This window comes from Meleagris gallopavo, chromosome 8 (genome assembly GCF_905368555.1).
Source record: "Meleagris gallopavo chromosome 8, MGAL_WU_HG_1.1, whole genome shotgun sequence".
Classification (NCBI taxonomy): domain Eukaryota; kingdom Metazoa; phylum Chordata; class Aves; order Galliformes; family Phasianidae; genus Meleagris; species Meleagris gallopavo.
The window spans coordinates 22,491,919-22,518,431 of NC_139411.1; the positions used below are offsets into that span (position 1 = coordinate 22,491,919).

Here is a 26,513-nt window from a genome sequence, read left to right on the forward strand (position 1 = left end):
GCAGCCTCCCTTGCTGGGATGGGAGGGAAGTAAGAGCAGAGTTATTTTGGGATGCTGCTTGACCCATTTGCAGCTGGTAGACACTCAGGAATGTGCTATCTAATAGTGTCAGTATAAGTCTTTAAAACTGTGCCATGCACTGCTGTCTTCTCTGGCCTTTGCCAGTCTGTGGCTGAGAACCAGGTCTGATATGTTCCTGCTCAGTCACTTCCTAGCAGGTGGATCTGACACTTCTGGGTTCATGCAGTGGTACAGGGGTACAACCTATGGTGCATGGGAGAAAATGAGATTAATCAAAGCAGTGGAGTGTGAAGTGGATGTCCCTTTCCAGTGAGACTGGGTGCTGGGGCTTTAGTCAGTTACTGCCTTTGGAGGAAGGTAAGTCACTTGTTCTTGCTGCTCTTGAAGACCCTGGGTGACACAAAGGTTGGGGGGAGGTGCAGGCCTGCACACTGAACCACATACCCATTCCCTCAGGCCTGTCCTGGGAGCAAAGCTTGCTGATAGGTTCTTAGCAAGCACCTGGGTTAGCACCAGCTCTGCCCATGCCAGCAGCATCACTCCTATCAACCCTGCTCAGCAAGGGCAGCCCTCACTACCCCCTTACAGTTGCTCTACCCTTCAGCTGTTCTGTACCTGTCTGCAGTGACAAAGGCTTTGAGAATAATGGTCATTAAGGAGAGCAGCTTTGGACTCTACCAGGGAAACCAGTTATAAGCCAGGAATGTCCTACCTCAGCACAACAGACTGATCAGGAAGGCAGTTTTGGACCACAGGTGCATTTTCATGCAGAGATTAGGCAGCAAGTTCTGTACAGGCAAGAGAAGTACACACTGTTACCTCCTTAAAAATGCAAATGGGGGAAGATGAGGCCAGGAGGCTTGAGGTTTGTATATGAATGACTTTATTTAAGTATGCTGGGCACCACCAGGCAACATGGTTTGGACAGTGTGCGAGGGAACAGTCAGGCAGATCAAATGAATGCTAGATTGGAGACGGCACCTTTCTGTCCGGTCACTGCAGTTTACAGAATGGAGCACTGCTGCTTCTGCAAGGCCAGCAGAGGAGCTGGGGAGGGCGAAGAAGAGATCACTGGCACTGCCTGGGGCACGTGATAGGTGAATAGAAAGGATTTTTTTTCTCTCTGCATGCTGCAGCTAATCAGCAAGACTGCCACGATCTTCTGTCGGAACAAGGCTGAGCATTGACAGCTCTTCTCTATCTGACTTGTTCTTACTTAAATACAATCTGTTCTGACAGGAGTAGGAGAGCGAGCAGTGTGGCCTCAGCTGGGAACAGACCACCAAATCTGCCTACCTCCCTCCAACTTCTCTGAGCCCAGCAGTGAGCCCTGAGAATGTGCTTCCAGCTGGAGCAGCACACTACCTGCTTACATTCATGTCTGCTGGGGCAGCGCACCAGCTTCTGCCAAGCCTCTGTAGCAGGGCTGCTGCAGCCTTCCAGCTCTTTCCCTGTCTTGGCTCTGGAGAGTGACCCCAGGGTGATGTGTGGAAATGAAGAGAAAGGAGGGGAACACAGAGGAACTACCAGCAAGCAACTCCAGGCCCACTGCTAAAGCCAGGTACTGTAGAAAATCAGTGGTGAAGCAAATGAGCACCAAGTAATGCATAAGAACACTCAAGACTAACAGTGCCATAACCCAACACAAGCTGCTCTGGAGGCCTTCCAATCTCTGTAGAAGCAGCAGCTACAGAAGAGCAGCCAGTAGATGAGCAGAAAGGCATAAGCAGCTCAGTGGGACAGCAGAACACAGCCACTGCAACAACTTGCTGCTCACAACCCTGCTGCTCACATCCGTATACACGTACTAATACAATTTATTGTCCTCTCATGTAGTGTATTCATAGAGAACAGCAAAACTTCCTAAAAAACGGTTATTGAGTGCTGTAGCAGGGCTGACTAGTTATTATGCTAAGCATGTGTGCTGTAAACAGTGTTAACATAAAACAGTGGACAGCTGGATAACAGGTATTCAAAGAAGACCCAAAGAACAAGTCCCAGGTGCTATGGTCAGTATTTGAGATATCCTCAGAGATTTCAATAAATAAAACAATTCTTACATTACAATGCACCTTTCCAACTATTATTTTGCCCCCCAAATGGATGAAGTACACAAGAGTTATGCCTGGCTGAAAATACATGATTCCGTTGCCCTGACATGGCAGAGGAGGAGGGAAGCAGCCCCAACTCCTGCAGAGAAAGAACATGAAAGCTGTAAATCTTGGCAGTTGAGGGAGGACACTCAAGTGCCTTCACTACCACTCTGGGGCGCTTGCTTCCAGAGGAGAAAAAGTATTTAAAAGAAGGAACAAGAGAATAACCGTCTAGCATAATGAAAGCTGATTAGAGATTGCTTTGTTCTACTCCATGCAATACAAACTAAGTCCTATCACTATCTTCTCCAGCCGTGGCACAGACCCACACATCAGTCTGAGAAGTTACACACTCACACACACACACCAAAAAATAGTGGGGGCAACTGGGCTTAACTGTTAAGAATGTGCTTTCTCTTAATTTAAGAAAAAAAAAAAGACATTAAAAACAACTTCAAAAGTCTACTGATGGTGGAGACACTGCTGAGGAAGAAAGTAGTTATGGGGCTTCAGCTTTGTATTTCCAGACAATCCAGGCATTGCAGTCAGGCTGACTAAAGCCTATGTGAGCAGGTTGCAGTGGTTAGCTCCTTTCTGACTTGCTAGGCAGATTCTAAGCTGTTCCCTTTGTTTTTCCTTACTTGTTTTACAGTGGCAAATGTGATCGTAACACAGAAACTAAGGAACTGAAATGAAAAAGGAAGGGGCCATTCTGAAGAAAAGCAGACTGGTATTTTATCCTTTCCATTAAAAAAAAAAACCAACAAAAATAAAAAAAAATAAGTAGTTAGTACTAATACAACCCTCCTGCTGCTGTTGTCTTTGCTCAGTGACATCGGGGCATGCTGGCGCACACACACACATACAGGCAGCTCTCAGACACTCGGACTCAGAAAAGCGAGTTTAGAACTGAAGTGAGTCTTCAGAGGAGACTGAGGATAGGTCCCAGGGCTAGAAGGTTTTTCGGTGGATGGCACGAGCTCCATCTTCTTCATATTCCTTTTTTGAAACCCACATTTTCTTAAAAGTATCCAGCGAGGCCAGAATAGAGCCACTGGGGAGAGACAGACATTATAGATTAAAGGATAACATTGGGGACACTGTCACTACATCTCTGCAGAGAAAAGCTGTTTTTGCTGTACAACTCTTCCACACTTAAGAAAGGTGCCAAGGCTCCTGGTTGCCTACAAAAGAAATGCTCCCTGGACAGTCACCTCCCCTCCTGTTAGCCTCAAATGTGCTGGTATTACAGAGCCTATCACGAGCCACACTCCCACAAACAACACACTGACACTGCTGTAAACCAGCAAGCTCTCTTCACATGGAATCTCACTGGTCTCACTTCCTAGGTTCTGGAGCTGAGTTTAGTTCTCCTGATGAGCAACGAAGATGTACACAAGAGGAGAAACATACCTACTGCCTCTGCCCTATGGAATGTGTTACAAATGAGCTTGTTCTATGTTAACGTGGATGTTAGGACTGGTTAAGACAGAGAAAATAGTCTCACAGGAGTCTTAAGGATGAAAAGAGCTAAGGGGCTGACAGCATGAATGGAGGCTCAGTAACCAGGCTGGGCAGCACGTGGTTGAGGAGTAATACCATCCTGACACACCATAATAGCAGGAACAACAGTGGAAGTGCCAACAGGCTGCAATTCTCCAGCCCTCATCCCACAGGAAGACCCACCACCATGCAGTACTTACCCAATCCACGTAGAATACAATCTCTCCTGAGGAGCTGATATCTAGGAGAAGAAGAGAGTCAGTCAGGACCACCTCAAACTACAGTCTGCTCCCCCTGGCATGCTGCCCTGAATTCCCAACAGCTAACACAGGTATGATCTCTCCCACTAAAAAGACACCCAGCAGGTCCCCCACAAAACAACCACTGTGGACCAGATCCTGAACAGAAATCATGCTGTCAGAGGAGCTACCTTCCCCACCATGAAAACAAACAACTGTTTGTCACAATAAGGCTGTTACTGGTTTGAACCACGTGGCAGCTACACCCTTAGCAAGGTGGGTTTTTTGTTTTTTTTTTTTTTTTAAGAGGGCAAAGGTCACATAACAACACACAGTATGTGATAAACACCCAAGAGAACGCTCCTACCCTTATTTTGACATCCTTTGGAGCTAGTTTCTTCACTTCACTCAAGAGCCTATCACCAAAACCTGCACAAGACAAAAAAAAGCAGCAGTTTGAACCCTTCAAGCAAAATCCCAAGTTCCATCTACTTACAATGTGAACCTGTACAGTTGAGCAGGGTTTGAAAGGGAAAACTAGGACCTATCTGGAGATGTCTGCCTGTGATTAAGGGCTGATGGGCTCTGGCAGAGGTATCTATGTCCATAGGGACCAGATGTTATGACTAGGGCTCATAAAATTAGGGAGTAGGGATCAGTCTCCTGCTTCTCACAGTAACTACCCTGAGAACAGAGTTGGACAAGTTGGGTGTTATCTCCCCTGTTTCACATAGGATGAGAAAAAGACGTAAGTTACAGCCCACTGAAAAACAAGAGACAGGAACCTTTGAAAAGTGTGGAGCCACCAGACAGCACAATGTTGGAGAAAAGCGTTCGCCTCAGATCCATGTCTGATTTTTGAATGGCAAAAACGAGCACCTCGTGGAGGCCTTCACATTCTTCCCCTATCAGGTCTGGCCGGAACAAGAGCTCCGGGGCACGAAAGCGGGCAGAGCCGATCTGCAAGGAGAGAAGTCAGCACAGAGGGGAGAAGACAGCGGTGTGGTACAGTTTGCTGTCTACAGCCTCGAGATTGTCTCTTTTTCTCTGAGATCAAACTTCAGAGAAACAAAGCTTTTTGGATATTCGTGCTACATCATTAGCTCCCAAATGGCCACCATATCGACCTACTTCTGGCAAAGGTGCCATTTCTATTCTGCAGATGAAAGAGATGAAGAAATTTGCTCAGCTCCATACAGCTGGTCAATGGCTGAGAAGTAAACGGATCCACCTCTGGTACTGGAGGTAAGACTTGTATTTCCTCTCTTTCAATCATTCTACAGAAGGCTCAATCTTTTAAAGAATATTCCCAAGTCACTCTTCAAACCAGTAGTTTCTGTTCATCTGGGCAGGAAAAAAGCCACATACAAAACCACAGCATAATTTACAGATACCGACCCACACTTCATACCTGATCCACATAAAGATTTACTAGATCACAATCTGCACTCAAACAGTTCTCGGATTCCATGGTCATGCTTTACTCCTACCCAAGAATTCTAGTAGAATTAGTAAGATTTCTAATAATGCTCTCCTTCCCTAAAAATTCTAGTGCCTCAGCTCAACAACCTGGGATGCATTTTGGTCTTTAAAATTATCCTCTCTCACCCCACATTGCATTAAATCTCCCATCTTTTACAAACCTCAATAGTGCTTCCATCTGGCAGATAGTACTGAGCCTTCTCAGTCTCCAGAGTCTCATCCTTCTGGGGGTTTATGGACAGATAGCAGGCACGCTGAAGAAGAAGCAGAGCCAGAAAGAGTGAGATGAGCAGGGTAAAGCCAAAGACCTCTGATAAATACTTTGCTCACTACAGAGACACCAATTTCAGTACTATTTTGTGTTGAGGAAAAGACCTTTTGGGTTCACATCAGGAAAAAATACCTTATCTGCTCTTCATACTACAGTTGGTCACTACTCTTCTAGCTTTTGTTTTCGTCTCTCACTGCTCAAGAAGTAATCTGCCTCTGCACTCATGGGATAACTATCTTGTGAGCACTTTCAACCTTTCATAGTGCAAAGCAAAGCAGGCACCAGAAACACCTTTAATGGCATTAACTACGTACAAAGGTGGGTTTAGGCAACTTAGCAAGAGACGGACAAAGGAGCATGAACAAAGTCTCTTGTTACGTTTCAGAAGAAACAATAACTAATAGCTATCAGCAAAAATCTCCTAGCATAGCCTAAAGAGCTCAATTCCTATTGTTCACCACATTCTAAGTTACAGGAAAAAAAACCCAAACCTTTTACTTTTCAAACTGCTCCAGCAGCCCATAATTTTTCTTACATAGGTAAGCTTTTCTATTCCAAATTGTTATCATTTGGGGATTTAAAATGCATCTAACAGAATCATAGAACAGTTGAGGTTGGAAGAGATCTCCCTAATGAAGCAGGATCAGCTAGAACAGGTTATCCAAAACCACATCCAATCACATTAGGAGCAATTCCACAGGGAGACAATCTACATCCTCTATTCTGGGCAACCTGTTCCACTGTTTGGTCTCCTTCAAAGAATCTGGGCAACAGGCAGAAGAGCTCTGATTCCTCTGCACAGCCACAATGAGCTACAGCCATGCAGAACAAGCAAGCTATTTCCATTACATTTTTTTTCTATTAGGTCACAGGCTCAAGAACAGCTCATTGATGTTCTCTAGCCTTGGCTGCTGGCACAGCCCAGAGTTATCTGAAGCAGTTAAAGCTTGTGATGGAGGCCAGCAGCATGGCAATAACTGACAGGTATCAGCAGTACTGATCTGAGTGTTGAAGGCACAAATGATAGGTAGCCCTAAGCTACACAAAGCCTTGCTGAAATCAGAGTGCAACCTGCCTGGCATGAGAATTGTGATGCCACAAAGCCATGGTGGGCAGTCACCAGCTGAGCTACAGTTCACTGTCCCACCTCTGTCCTCTTCTCTTGGAACACAAGAGAAGCCAAGATAACTGCTGCATAACTACAAGGCCACTAAACACTGCAGATGCCATTAAAAAAGAAAGCCTTTATAAGTATGAATGCCATGAGTGAATTATTTCCATGGAGAGAGAAAAACAGCAGCAATCCACTTGTGATTCCAAACTACCATAGATTTTCTAAGGTCTTTGCTTGAAAATACTAGCGAAGGATATCAGAACTGATAAAATTGCAGCTCGGTCACCCTCACATTAAAAAAAAAGCTTTCCTTTACATTCAGATGGAGCCTCTTGTGCATCAGTCTGTGCCTCCTGTCCTGTCACCAGACATCACTGAAATGAGTCTGGCTCTGTTTTCTTTGCTCTCTCCCTTCAGATATTAATATACAATGATGAAATCCTCCCTGAAATTCTACTCTCCAGGCTCAAGAGTCCCACGCCCCTTAATCCCTCCTCATATGAGGGATGCTCCAGACCCTTAATCATCTTTCATCTAGTCTCCCTTCGGTAGATAAAGGAACGAGTTTCAGAGCTGGTAGGCTGGCACTTCCCACTACACTTTAGGGAGCGATGACTTCCAACAGGCAGAAATCTTTGTGGATAAGCACAGAAACAGACAGTATGTCACCTCTTTGATGGTCTTGACAATCTCAAACTCTGAGGTTGTGTGGAAGTCGTAGCCTTCCTTCCGGAGATAGAGACGCAGGAAGCGTGAGACATCGCGGCCTGCAATGTCAATCCGCATGATGGAGTGAGGCATGGCAAAGCCTTCGTAGATGGGGACCGCGTGGGTAACGCCATCCCCAGAGTCCAGCACCACTCCTGTGGTCCTCCCAGTAGCATACCTAGCAAAGGGACACGAGACAGACATTAATGTGGTCCTTCTCAGTTCGTTTTTTCTGTTTGTTTGTTTGTGGGGGGAAAAAAGAAAAGATTTCAAGAAACATTTTGCAAGTGCACATCAAAGATGAGAGGTACTTACAGACTGAGCACAGCTTGCATGGAGATGAATAGTGCTGGAACATTGAAGGTCTCAAAAAACACTTCAGCAGCACGTTCTCTGTTCTTGCGTGGGTTTAGGGGTGCTTCTGTCAACAGCACAGGATGCTGGTAAAGAAAAGGAACCAAGCTGTAATAACCAGGATGCAGCTAGATGTATGCTCTCAAAAGCGGCTGCTTATTTTTCCTCTTTAGGAACCATTATTACAATAGGATACATAGGAGGGACTAATTTCAGCTGCTGAGCTGTATTACACCACGCATAATCTCTACTAGGTTGGAGAAGCAATAGGGCGCTGGTCTAGCCATAAAGAAATCTCAGGGGGTCCACACTGTGTGTGACCCTTTGCTGGGAAGGATGATCAAGATCACTCTTTGTACCAAAAGGAAGAAAATTTGCCCCAAATACAGACAGCCTAAGAAAGGGTGAAAGCATATAGTCCATATTATATACAGGCAGAAGTATTCCTACACCAATGACACAACCTATTGCTTTCAGTCTTTTACTAACTTTTTGGTCAGCTCCTTCCAGACCGCATGACTGTTTTTCTTCCTCTTTAGTTCAGATTATGTCACTGCTGAGTGGATATGCCTGATGTACAGACATAACAAGAAAAGTCAGCTGCACTTGGTGTAGAGCACAATCATTAGGGAGAGGGATTGAATAACAATCTCATTTTCAGCAAGTCAGATTTTGAGTCAGGCCAAATACAGGAGATCTGAGGAGAAATTCTGCTCGGACATTTCTTGTGTAGGATCTCATAAGAGGTGAAAAGAACATAACTGAACAACAGGTGAGTTTAGAAAGAAAAACAAAGGAAGGGCCTCTTGGAGTTCAAAGGCTCCTGGTGTTATGCACAGAAAGGAAACACACCGGTGCCTCTACACAGTGAGATATCTCACCTCCTCTGAGAATGTCTGAAGCTGATCTTTTGAATACACGTACTGCCAAATGCGCTCCATATCGTTCCAGTCCTTCACTATGCCATGTTCCATTGGGTATCGGATCGAGAGGAGACCTCTGTGCTCCTGAGCAAACAGAAACAATACAGCACACCTGTCACAAACTAACAATTTCATTTCTAAGCATTTCAACTACAAACTAATCTGACAGACTCAATTACTTTCAGTCCCACTAAGAAGTAACACGTCTCTAACATACACTACAAAGACTGAACAATAACCACAAGCATTTTTCCAGAGAAGAATTCATGAGATTTAACTAGGCCTTTTATACAAAGGAGGAACACGTTTGCAGAGCACTTTCCTTTCCTAACATGTTTTGAGCCACACAGACACCTATCAAATGTTATCTTTGTTCTACCAGCTCTGCCATGATGTAAAACATAGCAGGGTGATAGCAGGGAATGTAGTTCTGTGGGCTCACTGGAATTATGAGACCATGCTGACAAAAAGAAGCACTGTGGATAGCAACCTTCTTGTCCACACCAGGGAGATAAAAGGCAACCAACTAGGGTCCATTTCTAAAGTTCCCAGTCAAGAAAGTGGAGATGTAACCATACAGACTTCAAAGTAGCCTAGAAAAAAAGGATAAGTACAAAAAGACTTGGGTAAATGGATTGAGACTAAGAGAAGAGGTCTGTGATCAGCAGGCTAATACAGGAATTTTGTGAAGCTTCCCATATCAGCTTGGACACACTTAAAAGAAGTGGCAGTCTATTCTGCTCTTCTGACCAACCCTGATATCAAGGAAGCACAGCAGTTAACATGCTTAAAGTGCAACTGCTACAGCTCTCTAACAGCAGCACAGCAAGATGCATGGAGATTTGAAGTAATACAGGTTTTCTTACCTCTGCCTTTGGACCAATGAAAATATCCCCTTCTAAAGCACCAGCCATAACACGAACGTGCTTTGGTCTGCCCACACTGGAACAGAGACAAGAGAATAAATGTTTCTAGAGAGACAACTCAGAAACATCCAACATTTTACTACCTTTTCTTCCTCTCAGCCCCAACCAGCACTTTCTAACAGCTGGAAAAGAGCCTCAGGGCACTACCAAGCGTGGACAGACTCAGGTTTGCTCTGTAAACTAATCCCAGAATCGGAAGCGAAGGGAGCAGATTGCAGACATTTCTGAAATAATGGGACATACGCCAGTTGAGTCTGGCCACACTTTCCCTGATGATTCAGGATTCCAACACTGCCTAGGGTAAACACGGCCAGATTGAGCAGTGGTCTGAGCAGACAGACCACACAGGTTTGCTTGACCCTATGTAGGTCAGCTGAGACATCTAGAGTCCCACACCCCACCTCACTATACAAACAAGTCTGCACTGCTCTAAGTAGCTCTTGATCCAGCAGTCCTTCCAATAAACCTGTCAGAAAACTTTCAAGGAAGAACGGCAAGAATCAAGACTTCAGCCTACATGCCAAAAGGAGAGATTCACAACTCAAGACCCAACTTGGTCTTTTTTGACCCCATGTCTCAAGACTAAAGGATCCTACAGCTTTGGTTGGGGGATGACATAAAACATATTTTATGTTTCATTTTTTTTTCCCCAGAAAAATCTCCATGTGTTTAACAGTGGAGACCTTTTCTCCCTGCTGCTTCTGTACAGCAGGCAGAAAAAGCATAACTTGTTTCTCCTGCTATAAAATTGGACCACTCTTCCCCTCTACATATCTAAAAATGAATAAATGGATTGAGAACTGATCAAGACCAGCAGAGTACTTACTAGTTTGGAAAGCAGTATTTCGGTATCTGATCACCAGCGAAACCTGCTTTAATCACGCCTGAACCCTGTAGGAGAAACAAATACATGAGCTTATCATTCATTCAGAAATCTTCATAAATTTTAACAGAGTAGCATTGCCAAATCCTCTCCTTTTTACTAGGAATAAAGCTTGGAGAATAAATTCTCCAAGCGAGGTTAGGGGCGGGAAGGTGTCAGCAGATCAGCTTAGCCACTAGAGGGGAGTAACCAGCACCTTCCTGGCAGTGAAGCATCACACAGGGCACCAACTCCCAGGATGTCCTGGGAGTAGGCTGCATGAAACAAGCTGCAGTGAAGAACAGGGAAGAGAAATTCAAACAGGGAATAAGCTAGCTGGCAGTAAGGTGGCAGGTCACAGAAACCTGACCAGTAAAAACACTAAACAGGAGGGGAAACTAAACGGGTCTCGAGTCTGAAAGTCACAAAGATGCCACTCAGTCTGCAAGAGGACAGGCTGGAGGCTGGGAAAGTGGCTGACAGGACAGGGTTTGTTTGAAAGGGACAAAGAACAACTTGAGATCAGGCATGGCAGTCAGAAAGGAGCAAACCCAGAAGTCTTCTGCACCACACAAAGCAGTGCAGGCTGTGGGCACAGAGTGTTAAAGCAGCTGCAGGGAGGCCCTGGCAGAGACTCAGCACCGAGAATTCGGCACCACTGCTCCTGTCCCTGCCAGCAGCACCCATACACATCCCAGAGACCAACTGCCAGCCTAGGGCCAGGCTGAGCCTCACCCACTCCATTTCCCACCCATGCACAACAATCCTGAAGCAACAATGAGCTTGCAGGAACACGCAAGTTTTGGTAAGGAGCAGATTTCCATGGATAAGGCATTTCACTGCAAACCCAGAGTACCACAGGAGCAAGCTCTTCTATTCAATTTTTCTTAAAAGAAGAGTGCACTGGCAGCAATACAGGTGTACTTGCACTGAAACCAGTGACAGAAGAAGTGCCCATTCACTCTCAAGGGCTCTGCAGCAGAACTGCTCTCTTTCTGAGGACGTTCTCAATGTGTTTTAAAATGAACAGCAATGCATCTTCTCAACTGCTTCCCCCTTCCCACTTCTGCCTGGGTCAATATCACTCACACAGGAGGAGCTGTGCAGCTAAGCTCTGGCTGCAGGGGATGCTGAAGCCATTTGCTTCATGCTGAGGGAAGTCAGCAACCAGCACAGGCTCAGCAGAAAGGAACGTGGGGCAGCCAGACACTCCAGTACACAGTCCAGGGCCTTATTCACAAACTCCTTTTGTCAGCTGGTTCAGGTGAGCTGCACGGCTTTGCAGAGAGCAGGCATACCCTGCCACAAGAGCACAGGTGCTCCTGCCTAAAGATAGCCAGAATCAGGTTTGCAGGGACGTATCTGCAAAAAGGAGTACCAGGAACACTGGAAACTGGACATGGCTGGTTATGAAAGACGTAAGAGGGATGCAGTGCTGAAACCCCAAGCTGGCACCAGTCACAGTTCCCAGCATCTGCACTAACAGGCATAGGTGAAACAAAGAGCACTGTAAGAAGCCAGCCCCCCAGGCAGACACTCCCTTCCAACCAGTCACCTGAAAGCAAAGCCAGGAACAAGACGAACAATATAGTGATTTTCCATGTCACAGCTTATAAACAACATCATGCCTGGGAAATAATATCATCCTTTGTCAAGTCTCACAGTTGAAAAAATAAAAATAATAATGATAATGAATCAAATGCAGTAAGATAGGCACTATCAGAATGTTGTGCTCATTGAATATTTTATTCTAGCTAATGCTTGATCTTACGGTCAGCACAATCTGCTGCTGGGAAATGGTTTCAGGAGAACAATGATGCTCCTGTTTTAATGCAGAGAGCAAAACTTCCTTATAACAGGCCAAAAATTACCCTGCACATCCTGGTGAGCTTCCCAGCAAGTAAAATGCATTTTAAAGATTTAAGTACTGAAGTTCAAAGGAACTGAGTATGTCAGGTGCTCCAAACTCTTTCCTGGAGTTGGAGATGAAGGCTGCTCCGAGAAGCGATGGGAGGGGATCTGAGCACTGTTGTGCTTCCCAGTGCCTGCAGGCAAATCAAGCAGAGACGTTTGCTATCTCTGCACTACAAAGACCCGACAGCATTTTCTGTCACAGCAGGCTGGGACTTGAGGGCCCTGTCTTGTTCACTACTTCAGTTCCCCCAGCCCATCCTCCCTTACACACACATACACGAGACAGGAGGGCGCTCAGCCTCAAGAAGCCACCTGCAGCTCCCCAGCCCTGCTGAGCTAGCAGAAGCAGCAGTACCTTTCTGATCAGCTCCAATTCCTATCCTGCCTGAACTCCCAAGCACAAAAATGCAATGTCACCACAAGGCTTGGCCTGCAAGCGTTAAGGGCAGATCTCATAACCGTTTCATTCTGCAGCTCATACAGGGAGAAGAAGGCTCATTTACCAGGGAGGCAAGCAAAATTAGCTTTTGTAAGACCAGCTGTTAAATTAAAAAAGAAGCAGTCAGTCTCCAGCAGCACAAGCCCTTCTTCAGGCCTGAAGCAGGGAGGGGGAGCAATCGTTGTGCTAAGTAATGAAGTCAGGATGAAATGAGATGGACTGCTATTATGTGACCCTACCACAACAAACTCATCCTCACAGTGCCTGGAAACAACTTCAGCGGCTAGTTGGTAACAGCACCGCAGCAGGTCAGCATTACTCCCCCCATTTCTATCAACAATCAGCCCGAGCTTTTCCTTCAAGTTTCCAACAATCTCCCTGCTGTGATTCCAGAGGAAGAAACAAAACTAAAGCTGCCTCAGAGAGCTCAAGTTGTAGAGAAGAATCGGATCAGTGATAAAGAGGTCAGAGGAACAACTGACTTGACCTGAAAAGATCTGCAAATCATACAGCTCACAACAAATGTAAGAGAATCATAGAATGTTTTAGGTCGGAAGGGACATTATCAGCTCATTCCAAACTCTCTGACAGACAGGGTTGCCACCCACCAGATCAGGGTCCCCAGGCCCCATCCAACCTGTCCCTAAACAGCTCCAGGCATAGGACAGCCACAGCTTCTTCGGGCAGCCTGCACCAGTGCCTCAGTTCCCTCTGAGTAAAGAATTTCCTCCTGGCATCTAACCCAAATCTCCTCTCTTTTAGTTTAATCATTCCCCCTTGTCCCATCACTATCAGACCACATAAAAGTTGGTCTCCCTCCTGTTTATAGGCCTTAAGTACTAAAAGGCCACAATAAGATCACCCTGGAGCCTTTCTCTATAATAGAGGTGCTCCATCCCTCTGAGCATCTTTGTGGCCCTCCTCTGGACCCACTCCAACAGCTCCACGTCCTTCCTGTACTGGAGGCCCCAGACCTGATTGCAGATGGGGCCTCACGAGGGCAAAGCAGAGAAGAACAATCACCACAGAATTCCATAGAAAGGAAGGTGATGAAGGAAGCACAAACACCAGCCCTTTTACACAGCAGACTGTGAATCAGCACCAACGGGGCCAGAAGGGAGGAGTAGCAGCTTGTGCCTCGCTGTTGCGGAGGAGGCTCCCGGGGATGTTCCACCCCTTCCCTCCTCCCACTTCTTCCGTCACTCTTCCTCCCGAAGGCTGCCACAGGGCTGCTCACAAAGGGCCCAGGACCCCATGTAACAGCTCTCATCCACCTCAACCCTGCAGTCCTGCCCCGCGCTGAGGCAGCACGCTGTTAGCGGTGACGGCCATCTGCACCGCCACACCCTGCTGTCAGACCAGTGCTGACGCAACCCGTCCTGGGAGCGGCTCCTCCGGGCGCACCGCCGGCTCGGGCCAGGGCCTGCGAGGCCATGAGGCACTGCGCGGTCACTGCGACGAGAGCCGAGCACGCCCGGGGCATGCCGGGAGTCAGGCCAAGCGGGGCCCGCTGCACGCCGGGAAGCAGCCCCATTGTCCCCCAGGCACAAAGCGGGGCCGCGGAGCCGGGATGCAGCCGCTGTTGACGGACAGCTCTTCCAGCCAATGGGTGCAGGTGTTCCCCGCAAGGGCGTGCCGGGAGGGGCCCCGCTCCGGCAGGTAGCGGCGGGGCATCCCGTTGACTGACAGCCGCCCCAGCCAATGGGGGCGCGCCGCCCCTCACAGCCCGCACACACCCCGCCGGCGGCAGGGGCTGCTCCCCATCAGTGAGGGGCAGCGACCCTCCACGGGTGACAGGCGGCCGCCCCAGCCAATGGCAGACTGCTTAGCCGTGCTGGCCCCGCCCCGCCCGAGGATTCAGCACACGGCGCTGGGCGGTGGCCTGAGGCGGCAGCCAAGCCGGGCGGGGGGGGTGGCGGGCGGGGCGCGGCCGCCCCCGATGACAAAGGGATCGCGGCCGGCGGGGCCCCCCGTCTTTCCCGGCACCGGGACGCGCGACCGCCCACACTCACGTTGTCTATCACGACGGGCTGGTTCGCTATAACGTCGTAGGACTCCATGGCGAGGACCCGCCGCAGTCACCCGTCAGGGAGCAACAGCCCAGCCGGCGGCGGCGCATGCGCGAAAGGGCGGCGCGAAGCCAGCTGGGTGATGTATTCCTGCGGCCGCGGTGCGCGCTGGGAAGTGCAGTCCCTGGCCAGAGGCGGGGAGCGGGGCATGCCGGGAAGTGTAGTGCGGCGCAAACGTAAACACGGCGCGGGCGGAAGCGGCGTGACGTCAGTGTGTGGCGGCCCTCTGTCCTCCCGCCAGGAAGCGTGGCGTGCCGGGGGCGGGGCTTCAACCTGGCTCCACCGTTTCTCTTTTCACCAACGGGGATGGGCTGGAGGGCAGTCCTTGCCCGCTTGTCAGCTTCATGTTTGTATGCGACGGCAGGACTCCCCGTACAGCCCCGTTGTTCTGTCGGGCTCCCTCAAAGCCCCGCACTCCTTCACATCCCTCGCGGGCCCCTCTGCCCTTGAAGCGCTGCCACTCCTCCACCGCAAGGGGGCGCGCTCACAGCGCGGCGCGGAGGCGGGGGTAGAGAGGCGCGGCCGCCTTCCGCTCCGCGCTCTGCTATTGGCGGAGCCGCGCTGCCCATCACCGTCGCCCGGGCAGCGGGGCCCGCCCCCTTCCTCCCGCAGCGCCGCTTGGGCCGGGCCGGACCGGGAGAGGAGCGGGCCGGGAGCTGCCGCCGCCGGGCCATGGAAGGCACGCGGCCTGGCGGGGCTGCCCCCGCGGGCGGGGCGGGCTCCGGCTCGGGCTCCGGCTCCTTCCCGTCCCTCTTCCCCCCGGGCCTGCACGGAATCTACGGCGAGTGCCGCCGCCTGTACCCCGAGCAGCCCAACCCGCTGCAGGTCACCGCCATCCTCAAGTACTGGTGAGGCAGCCTGGGGCTGGCGGAGCGGCGGGGCCCGGCGCGTTGTGTGGGGTTGGGAGATCTTCGTGTGCAGTTCCGAAGTCTTGCGTGGGACTCGGGGGGCCTTGCGTGGGGCTTGTGGGGCCTTCCGAGGATCTGGGGGCCTCGCGTGGGGCTGAAGGGAGCGGTGGGATTTGAAGAGTGTTGGGGAAAACGGTGGAGCCGTGAGGAAGCGTTGGAGCCGATGGCCGTATGTGGAGTTGTGGGGAAGCGTTGGGCCCGGAGGGGCCACGGGCAAAGAGCGTTGGGGCTGAGGGCTCCGTGTGGGCTTTCAGGGGGGCTGGGGGGAGTGGGCGTTGCGTGGGGTCAGAGAGAGGCGCTGGGGCAGCAGAGGGTAGGAAGGTGAGGAGGCGGGGCGTTGGGTGCTGAATTTGGGAGGAGATGCGTTAGGAAGGTTTGTGCAGGCCTGGGGGTGTGATGGAATTGAGTGCAAGGGGCAACGTGCTGGGTGGAGGGAGGGCTGTGCTGGAGAGCTGAGGTTTGGGGGAGGAACTGGAGGTGGAGGAGGTGTTTCTGGGGTACTACGGCTCTTCTCTGAGTGGGGATGGGACTAGGTAGTGGGAGAAGGGAGCGTTTCCTCATCTCGGCAGTTCGTGGGGGGGATGGGGTTTCTTCTGGGCAGGAGGCTCAAACTGTGTGTGCTGACCTGGAGCTCGGGGTGCAAGTATGGCCCAATGTGTGCTGTGTGTGCGCCTGCAAACCTGAGAAACAGACGCAGCTTCTCTTGGCTGCACGTTGCCACGTGTTACCACAGACTGAGAATCTGTTGTTTCTTCCCATCCCCGCTGACACAGTGTCTGACACAGTATAACAGCAGTTGTTTATGAGAGAGAGTGGCATGAAGAAAGTACTTGGATGTTTAGCTAGATAAGTGTCTAGTATCTAGCCCCGTGGGAAGTTGTTCCTTTTGATTTTATCCTCATTCTGCTGCTTTGCCCTCTCTTCTGGATCAGAGGAGCATGATCAGGTGATCTTTTGAGTGTCTGTCTGGTGAACCATTGACTGGTTTCCAGTCCAGCACTTTGAAAAAATTTAGTTAAAGCTCAACTTGTACACTTGCAGTTCATTTTAACCCATGTGTCTTATTTGGCTCAATCCTGAGCAGCAGAATAATATTCTCTCTGTGCTCTGCTCTGACAGCCGCATTGTTGCTGTTGTTTTTTGAAGAAGTGCTTTTAATGAGCTTCAAGCAAGAAATATATCTTGGTCCGTGTTGCTTAGAGCATTTTTAGTTAATCACTTAAACTGGCAAAGTGAGCTGAGGTGATTTGTTTGTCATCTGCGTTGGTCAATGTTGCAGCACTACAGTGAGGGTCTGATCAGTTTTTTTACACCTGTTTCTACTCTGAGATGGGTGAGCTCAGTGAGCTTCCAACCACTGTGATTTGAGGGTCAGTGCTTACTTTTCTGTCACTGTCTTGGAGCAGTACTGGCCAGTGTGATGTCAGATTGGTGTGAGACAGAGAGATGGAGGTTTGTGATAGTGACTCAGCCTGTTTTTCCTCTCCCTTGTCCAGCTCAGGGGGCAAAGCCTGGAGTTTGATGCTTAAGGAGCTTGGGAAAAGGGCTTCTGCTGCAGCTTGATCTCCTCTGCCAGAGCTGCAAGATAAGGGCTGGTCTAGATGAAAAGAAACTGAGCTGAGCAAAGTTCTGTGCCTTGAGATAAATATTGTAATGTTAATCAGCTTTATAATTATAGCTATTGGTTTCTCTATTGTTAGCAGCAATTATTTTTGTTCAGGTAGCTGAAGCTGTGTTGTTGGCGTGCACAGCAGATCCTTCCTTTGTACAGCTGGAGAATCTTCAGGATCACATTCCCATTGAATGAGGGGGCTTAGCTGTGTGGGGTTTTTCATAGAACTAGCCTTTTTTTTAACGTGATTTCCAGATCTTTGGGGAAACATTCTGATTGTCATTGAAACTTCTTGGATGAGCTCCTGGCTATATTTATTTACCAGAAACGACCCCACGTAAAGCGTTCAGGGGAAATGAACTGGAAATTTTTCTTTTTTTTTTTTTTTTTTTTCTTTTGGAGCCCTTTTCTCTGCCTGCTTTGGGTTTCTCCTGGACAAACACTGCAGCAACTCCTAACAGCATCCAGAGAAAGCTCTGTATGCAGATACAAATACCACTTTTCCCCTGAGGCTGCCTTTCTTTCTCTTGAATGAGCACAATGAATAGAGAATGCAACAAATTAGTACCATACCTGCAGCTTTGAAGTTGGGCTCTCTTTAATAAATTCCTCCAACGCTTCCAGCTCTTTGTGTGAACCCGCATACTGATATGTAGATGTGAGACGAGGTGAGCCCTGCAGGAGCGCTGTGGGCGGCAGGGCAGGACATACCCGGGCAGGAGTTGTTGGTGCAGCAGTAAAACCTGCCCCCAAATGGAGTAAGCTTATGCCACAGCCCTTGTGGGGCCCTTCTGCCAGGGGTGAGATCTTGGCTGTGCTGGGGCTGCCTGAAGCCAGTGCAGGGTGCTCATGTGCTTGTACCTGTGCTGTGCTATGAAAGGACGGCTTAAGGGTTTGCCTGGTGTGTTGTCAGTGTCAGAACACGCGTGTCAGCTCCCATCTGGCTCATGTGACAGCTGAGGTGTTATTAAGCCCAATTTAGGAGCAGGTTTTGTGGGAGGGGGGAATGCTTGTTGCTTAGCAGGTGGGGATGTTTTCCCTTTGTTTGGGAAACCTATGTGTCAGCTCTGAGAACTTGCTCATGTTTTGCACTCTGTTGATTGCTGTATTGAGCACTCTTGCTCTGAAGCCTTCCACTCAGGTAGCTTTGTTTGAGGGATCTGCATGCTTGTGTTGCTCGTTTCCCTCAGAAGAATGGGGCCATGCGCTTCTGCCCAGCTTGAGAATATTTTAGAACCAGGCACGGGGGAAAATCAACACTTGCAATTTCCCAGGTAGGTTTTCTTGCAAACACTGCGCTGGGAAGATGGCCTGGACCCCATTAACACTTCATGGGGTGCAGGGGCTCTGAGATGTGTGTGAAGATGGACCCCGTATGCCATGTTTTATGGATACTGTGGGTGTGTCCAAGCTGGGATTCCTTTGGTCTTAGTCCCATTGCTCTGGGCAGGATGCTCACTGCTTCAACCCATGCTTCTCATGGCTGCATCGCTGGCCAGTCCCAGGATGCCAGAGCTAGCCTGGTGTGACTTGCAAGGAAGGAAATTGTGAGGGACTGTCAGCTCTATGCCCCTTCTGGCCAAAATCAGGAGAATTGCAATTAGTGCTTTGCTCTTTGATAGCCCTAGAACTCCCTTGCAGGACAGGGTGCCTGCATCCAGATGTGGGCGTAAACACTTCCAGCATCCTGGAGCGTGCTGCTGTGACTATTTCTTCCCAAGTCTGCTGTTATTTGATATAAGGCAATAGTACTTTAATCGTGGCAGAAAATTGAGGTGTTTGTATACTTTTCATGCAGTGGGTCTGGTGCGCAGAACGAAATGCAAACCTCCAGGGCAAGAGAGGGACATTTAGGTATGCCTTGAAACCTGCAAATGGCAGTGCTGGGATCTGTGCAGGTGCTGTATTGATGGTAATTAAGCTAACAGGTAGTTTAAATGAAAGTGGTGTTCTTTGTTTAGATTTTCTCATTTTGAGCAGTTGGGAGTGTTTTGCTGGAGGAGGAGAAGAATTGGATACAGAAGGCAGTTTCACTTCTCTCCTGTTCCATGGCTGCAGGGCACTTAGCAAGTCGAGCACTGGGTTTTGCCAGCATGGCCACCACGTCCCCCTGTCCCTGGGTAGCAGGTGGCTGCCAGGCTCCTCTGGTGGCCGAGTCACCAGCCTTGTGCTGCAGCAGAGCCTGCACTCACCTTTTGCTCCTTCTTGATTTATGCAGCTCATGCATTATACAGGTGCTAGTACTGTCTCTAAATCAATGTTTTCTCTGCTCTTTTAACTGTCATGTCTGCGTTCAGAGCTATGATTACTTTCTTCAGAACTTAGATGTTTCAAATTGTGCTTTGAGGAATAGCGTTTTGTTTTTCAGCGAGGTATGTACCTCTGGCCTGAATTAAGAGCTTTTAGTGTATATACAGCTATTGCTCTTTTACAGCTATAATCTTGTGATTGTTTTGAGGAGATTTTAATATGATTTTCCAGAGGCTTTCATGCTTTAATGTTAAAAACATTGTAGTATGTTGCACACATGCACTTTGCCTTCCTGTGCTTGGAGCTTTCTGGACTTAACCCAACTTCTTTTTTTTTTTTTAAGAGTAATTTGATCATGCAAATCTTATTTTTGTCACTAGTTGTGATTTTAAGCAGATCTCTTAGAGCATCTATGCAGACTTCTTTGTCTTGAATAAACTGATTTACCTAAGAATCTTTCTGATTTTAATGCAGGTTGGGGGGACCTGATCCTCTGGACTACGTTAGCATGTACAGAAACATAGGAAACCCAGCGCTGAACGTTCCTGAGCACTGGCACTATGTCAGCTTTGGGTTAAGTGACTTGTATGGAGACAACAGAGTACATGAGTAAGTATTATCCAAGTCCTATTGCTGTGCTGAGTTCTGTGTCACATTTGGGGAATGTAGGTAAAACCCTGGCCTGCTGTTTATATTATTTGAACAGCTGTTTTTCAGCTGAGAATACTGTAGGCCACGGTAAGGGGTGACGTATGCCTGTTCTTGGATGTAGAAGAGTTACTGTGCTCCCCTCCCTGGACTTTGCATGCAATATATTTCCTTGTTAGTGTTAAAAAGTTGAGTGATTTCTGCATGTTTGTGTTGCTTCGTGTTTTTATTTTTGTTTTTTTTTTTTTTAACTCGTAGGGAAGCTTTTTTTTCCCCCTTAAACTGAATGTCTTGTGTTTTTCCACTCTTGGTAATCTGCTGTTTATATGCTTAAATTCTGATCCCTCCCTGTGCATGCTTAATGACTTACTCTGCAAAACTGCTGTCAGGGCATTTTTCCTACCGCTGGCACAGCAGTGTTGCTGTCAGCAAGTGAACTGCCACCCCAGTGGCTACTCTGTGAAGTGTGAGTCTATCATAACAGAAGTATAATCAAGTCATTATCTTAGCCTGTTGGTATGAGCGGTCTTTATCAGGTGTTCTGTGTCAGATCAGGCAGTCAACATGATCTAACCTTACCTCTGTCTTTCTTTTGCTGACTTTGCTCCTTGACTCCAGTAAAGTGAGTGGTTGACACCACACTTTCACAGTCTTGGAACATAACTCTTTTAAGTCTTTTAACCAGGCAGAAATGTCAGAAGGTTTATTCTGTTAATGTTTAGTTAAACGGCCTTGTGCTGTTTTGCGGTTGCAGGCTAAATATCCACCATAAATGGTGCAACAAAAGTCCAGATTTGTTCATCCAAGCTTTTCCTCTTCTGCTCATTTTAGTTTAGTTAAGTTTCAGCCAGCAGGTTGTGTTCTGTTTTACCTGGGTGCTTCTGTGTGCAACATAAACAGTCAAGCAGTTCTTTAACCGTACCTATGTCCTTAAGGCAGTTTCTTCTGTTTGTGGATACAAGTCTGCTTTTCAGAAATCAAGTCTTTTAAAACTGTAGTTTGCACAGAAACCTTGTGTCACTGAGACCTTCCTGGGGCATTTTAACCAAAACATCTGGCAACAAACTCCATTCGTTATTTTCTGGGGCGGAGAAAGGGTAGAGCAAACGAAAGAAATGAAGTTAAAGGTTTCCTTCCCTTGCTTTCACAAGAGATGTAGCCATGAACATGCAGGCTTTCGTGTGATGCCTTTGTACTCAAATCATGAGATTTCATCTTTACCACTGAAAATGTGAGGTTGCCAAGATTAGGCAACCTGTGTTTTCCAGCCTCATTCTACTGGAAGTTAATTTTGGAGGGCCTAAGTGCTGTGCTGACTTCCTCTTTTTGGTGGCTTGTCAGCCTGAAGATTTCTCATGGTGAGACTCTTCTCTTTAATCGGGCCTGGTTTGCAGAGAGAGCAGCAACAGGCCGTGGGAATCTCTGCTGAAGGCATGAAGAGTGAGGAATGGCTTAATGTGCTTTTAGGAATGAAGAGGCAAGATAAGTAAGGACAAAGCCTCTTGTGACACATGCTTTGGTTTCTCAGTCCCAGTGCTCTCTGCTAGACTACAGCCTGTTGTTCTGATGTGGAAAACTTGGGAGTGAAAGTGTTACATCGGTATGTCACAATCTTGAAAAACTTATATGAATGAGACCACCAAACTCTTCATGCTGTCATATAACTTGATTTGGATTCAGTCTGAGATAATGGAGGATACCTTATGCTGGTTGCAGTGTCTGGGAATTAAAAAATTCTAGACATGAGTCTATGCTCTGTGCCAGTGGTGAGCTGGAGCTGCACCGCTTTTCCCCCTGCTTTGGCAGGAACCTGTCAAGCACAGAGCCACTAATCACTGTCAGTGATTTCTGTGCCCTGTGTACACGTGTGCATTTCTCTGTGGGCTGGAGCAAGGCATCTCTGTGTCAGTTGTCCTGTGAGGTTCAGCTGGCTGCAGTTTGTCACCTTTAGTTTAGCCTCAGTCTTGGAGCTAGAAAACTTAATGTTGCATGTGCTGTCAAGAAGATTGCCTCTGCCTTTGTTACAAATAATCTTACTACACAATTATGGATGTGGTAAAGCTGTTGAAACCTACACATCTCTTGAATGCTGAGCCTGAAATTACCAGCTGGTGGTTAAGCACTGAGGGTGGATAAACAGAGCTCAGCACCCACCAGTAATTCTTGTTCCCAGCAGCAGTCTCTGCCACCTGCTCACAAAACACGACTGCTGCATGGACTGCATGCCACCAGACTGGCACTGCATGTCATGCTTACAGGATTGTGGTGGGTTTTGTGTATGCTCAAGAAGCTCTCCTTTTTCAGGAGGAAATGTACTGAAGCCCATGTTTCATGCTGTGGGTAATGGCCTCTGTTGCTCAAAGCACTTTGGAGTTGTGCTGTCTCAGGTAAAAGCATCCTGCAGGATGGTTGGCAACAGGGCAGGGTGACAGGCACATCATTTTAGTCTTTACAGGATTTCCTTTAAAGCTGGTGCAACAATGAGCTCTGTTCAGCTGCGCTGGCCACTGGAGATAGCTGTGTGGCTGTTTATTTGTTTTCCAACTCTCTGAAAGAGTGTGGAACTGGACCTGCTTATGACAGACAGAAAGACTGTGGCAACAGAGGCATGTTTCCGTAACCTCACTGCCTTTCATCCTTCAGAAGGGGACAGACAGTACACTGCCAAGTGCCATGTTCATCTCCTGCTTGACTTTGGATAACACATGGCTTATTTCTTGTGGACCTCTTCTGGCAATACAGGACAATCTAAACCAACTACAATGAGTGTTAAATGAGAACAACTTTCTGATGATTATTTTGAGTGAACTGGGGCTGAGTTGGAGGCCCCTATATTTTTATTTATAATGAAATAGCAAACAGATGTAGCGTGTAACATGAAAATGTTGACTTTAATTTATATTTTTAATAAGAACCTGAAAAGTCTGAAGTGGAGCTCTCCTTGTGCCTCCTTGTTGACAGATTTATTTTCAGTTAAAACAGCACTATTTCCTGCTCTGCTTAAATGTCAGCTATGCTCTGCTTATAGAACTCTGGCCTGTTCTTAACAGTCCACAGAATAGCCTGGAAGAAATCTACAAATTTCAAGTGGGGAAACCTTTTTCATTTAAAAACACTCAGTGTGTCATGGTGTAATGGCAACCATGACACCAGCTGTGCTGAGCTGATTGCTCTAAAAATCCTAAATCATGACATCATGACAGCACTGGGGAACTGCAGGCCTTTCTGCGGGATTTCATGCCAAGCTGTCTGCATGGCAATAAGTCTCTCCATTCAAGCATGCTACACAAGTTGAGTGGCAGCAGAAATCCTTTTGGGATATTTTTGCAAGTTGTTTCTCTCTCTCTCCCTCTCTCTCTCTCTCTTTTTTTTTTTTTTTTTAAGTTCTTCTGTCTACTTTAAAATCAAAACTGGTATGTAAGTTCTTGAATCCATTCAGCAGGGTTAGAGTAGAGCTTTTGCTTTTTCCTGACTGTTTTTGCTTTTTGAATGAGATTCTTCACTGCAGTGACCGATGAGTGGGTAAGGTGTGAAGTCACAGATGGGCTGGGTCCTGCTCCCTTTGCATCCTGTCTGGCAGTAACTGCCCTGCAGCAGAGCTAGCAGCAGGGGACCTGTCTCTGTGCGTTGGGAACCTGGTGCTTCCTGCAGCTTCCAATCCTGACAGTGACTTCTGGCTGTGCGGAGAACAGGCATCAGAGGAAATTGGCTTCAGTAATTGGAAGTGGATTCAGGCTCTATCGGTGGCATTGCCAGCTTTGGCTGCTGTGGTGCCGTGACATGCTCTGGCCCCTGGCTGTGCTGGCAGAGGTTATCAGTGCATCCCAGGGAGCACAAAGGCTGTGTGTTTTTTCACCAGTCTGCCTTCTGTATCTATTTTACAGGTCAAGGTTGAATCTCCAGTAAACTATTCCTATAGTTCCCCAAGTACTCATTCTTTTTGTTAACGATTTTTAAAGTGCACAGAATGTTAGAATCACGATGTGATATGGTTACTGAAAACTTTGAATAGCCTTATTTGTATTAAAATTGCAAGGTTGTAACTCAGAGCCACAACAGAAAGCAAAACTGAAATTGTGGCTAGGTTATGAGATAAGCTTTGTACTTGCAGCCTTCCCGCATCCTGGGAAGAAACATGCCAGCTGTGTTTTGATGTTTAGCCTTTTGTGTAAATCCCAATAATTGAGTTTCCTGATCTACACAAACTTCATATCGACATCGTGTTTTTTCTTTTTTTTTCTTTTTTTTCTTTCTGGCAGCTTGTTAGGAGGCTAAGTGCAGTATTCCATTTGCATAAAGCCAGAAAGATTACAGCTGCCTTCATCTCTGATACAGATGCATGGTACCACCTGCCGAGACAACAGGTTCCAGCTTGCTGTGGCCCTTTTGATTTACACTGCTTCCCATTGGGATCGGGAAGGAGCGGTGCATGCCGGGGAGAACGTGTTGTCTCTGTGGGTGGTGCCTCCCTATTAGAGGTAAGGGTAAGCATGAGCCTTTCATGATCTCCCATCCAGCTTGTGTTCTGCTGGCGTGTATAGATCCTTTGAATGACCTTAACTTGTAAAGGGGCAAGGATGCTTGTTAGAGCTGGGAGGAAGAAAAAGGAGTGCAAAACTGGATCAGGTAACAAATGCGAGGCTTGCAGAGGGGTGGATGTTTTCTGGAAGGCTTTTTCCAACTATGAAAAGAGTTTGAAAAGAGTATTTAGAAAATAGCCTGAAAGTTGGAATGAGTGCTCTCTTTCTTTGAGTGCGTGCTGGCTTCTCTTTTGAGCCTGCATGAATATAGGATGGAGTGGTGCTGACAGCTGTCACTTTAGTGGCCTCTTAGTTCTGTAGCCTTTCATAAATTCAAAAGCTTGCTGCCAGCCTTTAGCCTTAAATTTTGGTATTTAATGGGTCTGTAAGTGCTTTATAAAGCACGTGCCCAAAGCACCTCTGAAATATTACACCAAAGTCCAAGGTGACTGTGAACTTCTTTTAAATGGTGGAGATGACTCTGCCCTTCTTTGTTTTATGAAAATGCAGTAAAATAAAGGACTTTTCAGAAGACAGTGAATTAGAGTGGTGGTGGTTGTTATGGATTGGTATTTCAGAGAATGTTTTGAAGCAACTCTTGTAGAATACAGCATATCTTAGAGGAGAAATAAAAGATCAAATCATACTGGGAGCTGAGCCTGAAATTCCAGGAAAATTATTAAAAACCCAAGGTTTTCTTCCGTCTTTCGTGACATCCAGTTTCTTTTAAATGTGCATACTTCACATAGAGGAACCTGAGGACTTGCTCTGAAATAACAGCAGAGTGGTGCAAGCCCTCTCTCCTCATCCTCACCTTGCTTCCTTAGGCTGTTAGCTCTGAAGGAAAATGACACCTGCTCAGTAAGGGCTGACTGCTTGGTACCACTTCAGCACACGGAAAAAGGAAGCAAGATTGAGTTCTAGGGACAGATTTTCTGAGGACCTTCTGGGTACTGTTCCTGGAGATAGAGCATCTGCCCCAGTTAAAGGGAGTGACGTGGGAAATGACACTGGTAAGCTTCAGTGAAAGGAGCTACAAGAGTTAAGGCTGGAGAAGGGAGAGCTCAAGGTGGGCACTGAGCTCTCAGTGTTCTTTTTCTTCTTGATTCTGTTGTCTGTCAGAGTCTGACCCCAGATGTAACGCTTGCTTTTCTGTTTAGTCTTCTTTCTGAGGTAGCGGAGAGAGGAAGTTTCATGGAGTAGGAAGGGAGAGGGCACAGAATTGCAGAGTTCTACGACCAGAAAAAAGAATTTCCTTTTAGTAATAGCTTACGTAAGATGCCATCAGAGTTGAAATGAGTAATTTGAGCTGCAGGGGGTCAATAAGGTCCATATTTTGATGAATTTATCTTGTGCTTGGATTTTTTACATGCCTGCAAACGTATGAACTAATCTGAGCTTTTTCCAGAATTCCAAAATACTTGTGAAAGCTCTCACCTTTGTGCATCTCTGGTGACTGGAAGTATAGCCGTGCTTCCACTGCTAGGTCTATAGATCCATTTTTCTGTTTCTGCCTACACGTGGTGGTATTGGGACACGTCTTATTTTGAAGAGCCTTGAGCGTGACTAATGAGTTGAACGCTTTGGAGACATTGTAAAAATGCACAAGTGTGACCATGAAGGATTCAAATCCAGATCTCCCAGGCCAAAGCCAGTG

The 26,513-nt window shown here is 47.4% G+C and overlaps 2 protein-coding genes across 3 annotated transcripts in view; one reads left to right on the forward strand and one right to left on the reverse strand.

The window, feature by feature from the left end:
- Positions 1-887: 887 nt before the first annotated feature.
- ACTR1A (actin related protein 1A) lies at positions 888-15,018 on the reverse strand. The gene is made up of 11 exons (XM_010714639.4): positions 14,862-15,018; positions 10,461-10,525; positions 9,575-9,650; positions 8,667-8,792; positions 7,747-7,871; positions 7,393-7,609; positions 5,500-5,592; positions 4,642-4,816; positions 4,224-4,285; positions 3,818-3,858; positions 888-3,168 (listed from the first exon to the last, which is right to left on the reverse strand). The coding sequence occupies exons 1-11, from the start codon at positions 14,907-14,909 to the stop codon at positions 3,066-3,068; spliced, it is 1,131 nt and encodes a 376-aa protein (XP_010712941.1). The 5' UTR covers positions 14,910-15,018; the 3' UTR covers positions 888-3,065.
- A 473-nt stretch (positions 15,019-15,491) lies between these two features.
- Positions 15,492-26,513, forward strand: part of SUFU (SUFU negative regulator of hedgehog signaling) — an 87,307-nt gene continuing 76,285 nt past the window's right edge. For both annotated transcript variants that reach the window (XM_085229068.1, XM_010714640.4), the window contains exons 1-2: positions 15,492-15,766; positions 20,163-20,297. In XM_085229068.1, the coding sequence (XP_085085194.1) occupies positions 15,591-15,766; positions 20,163-20,297 (311 nt within the window). In that variant the 5' untranslated portion in view covers positions 15,492-15,590. The remainder of the gene's footprint in view (positions 15,767-20,162; positions 20,298-26,513) is intronic.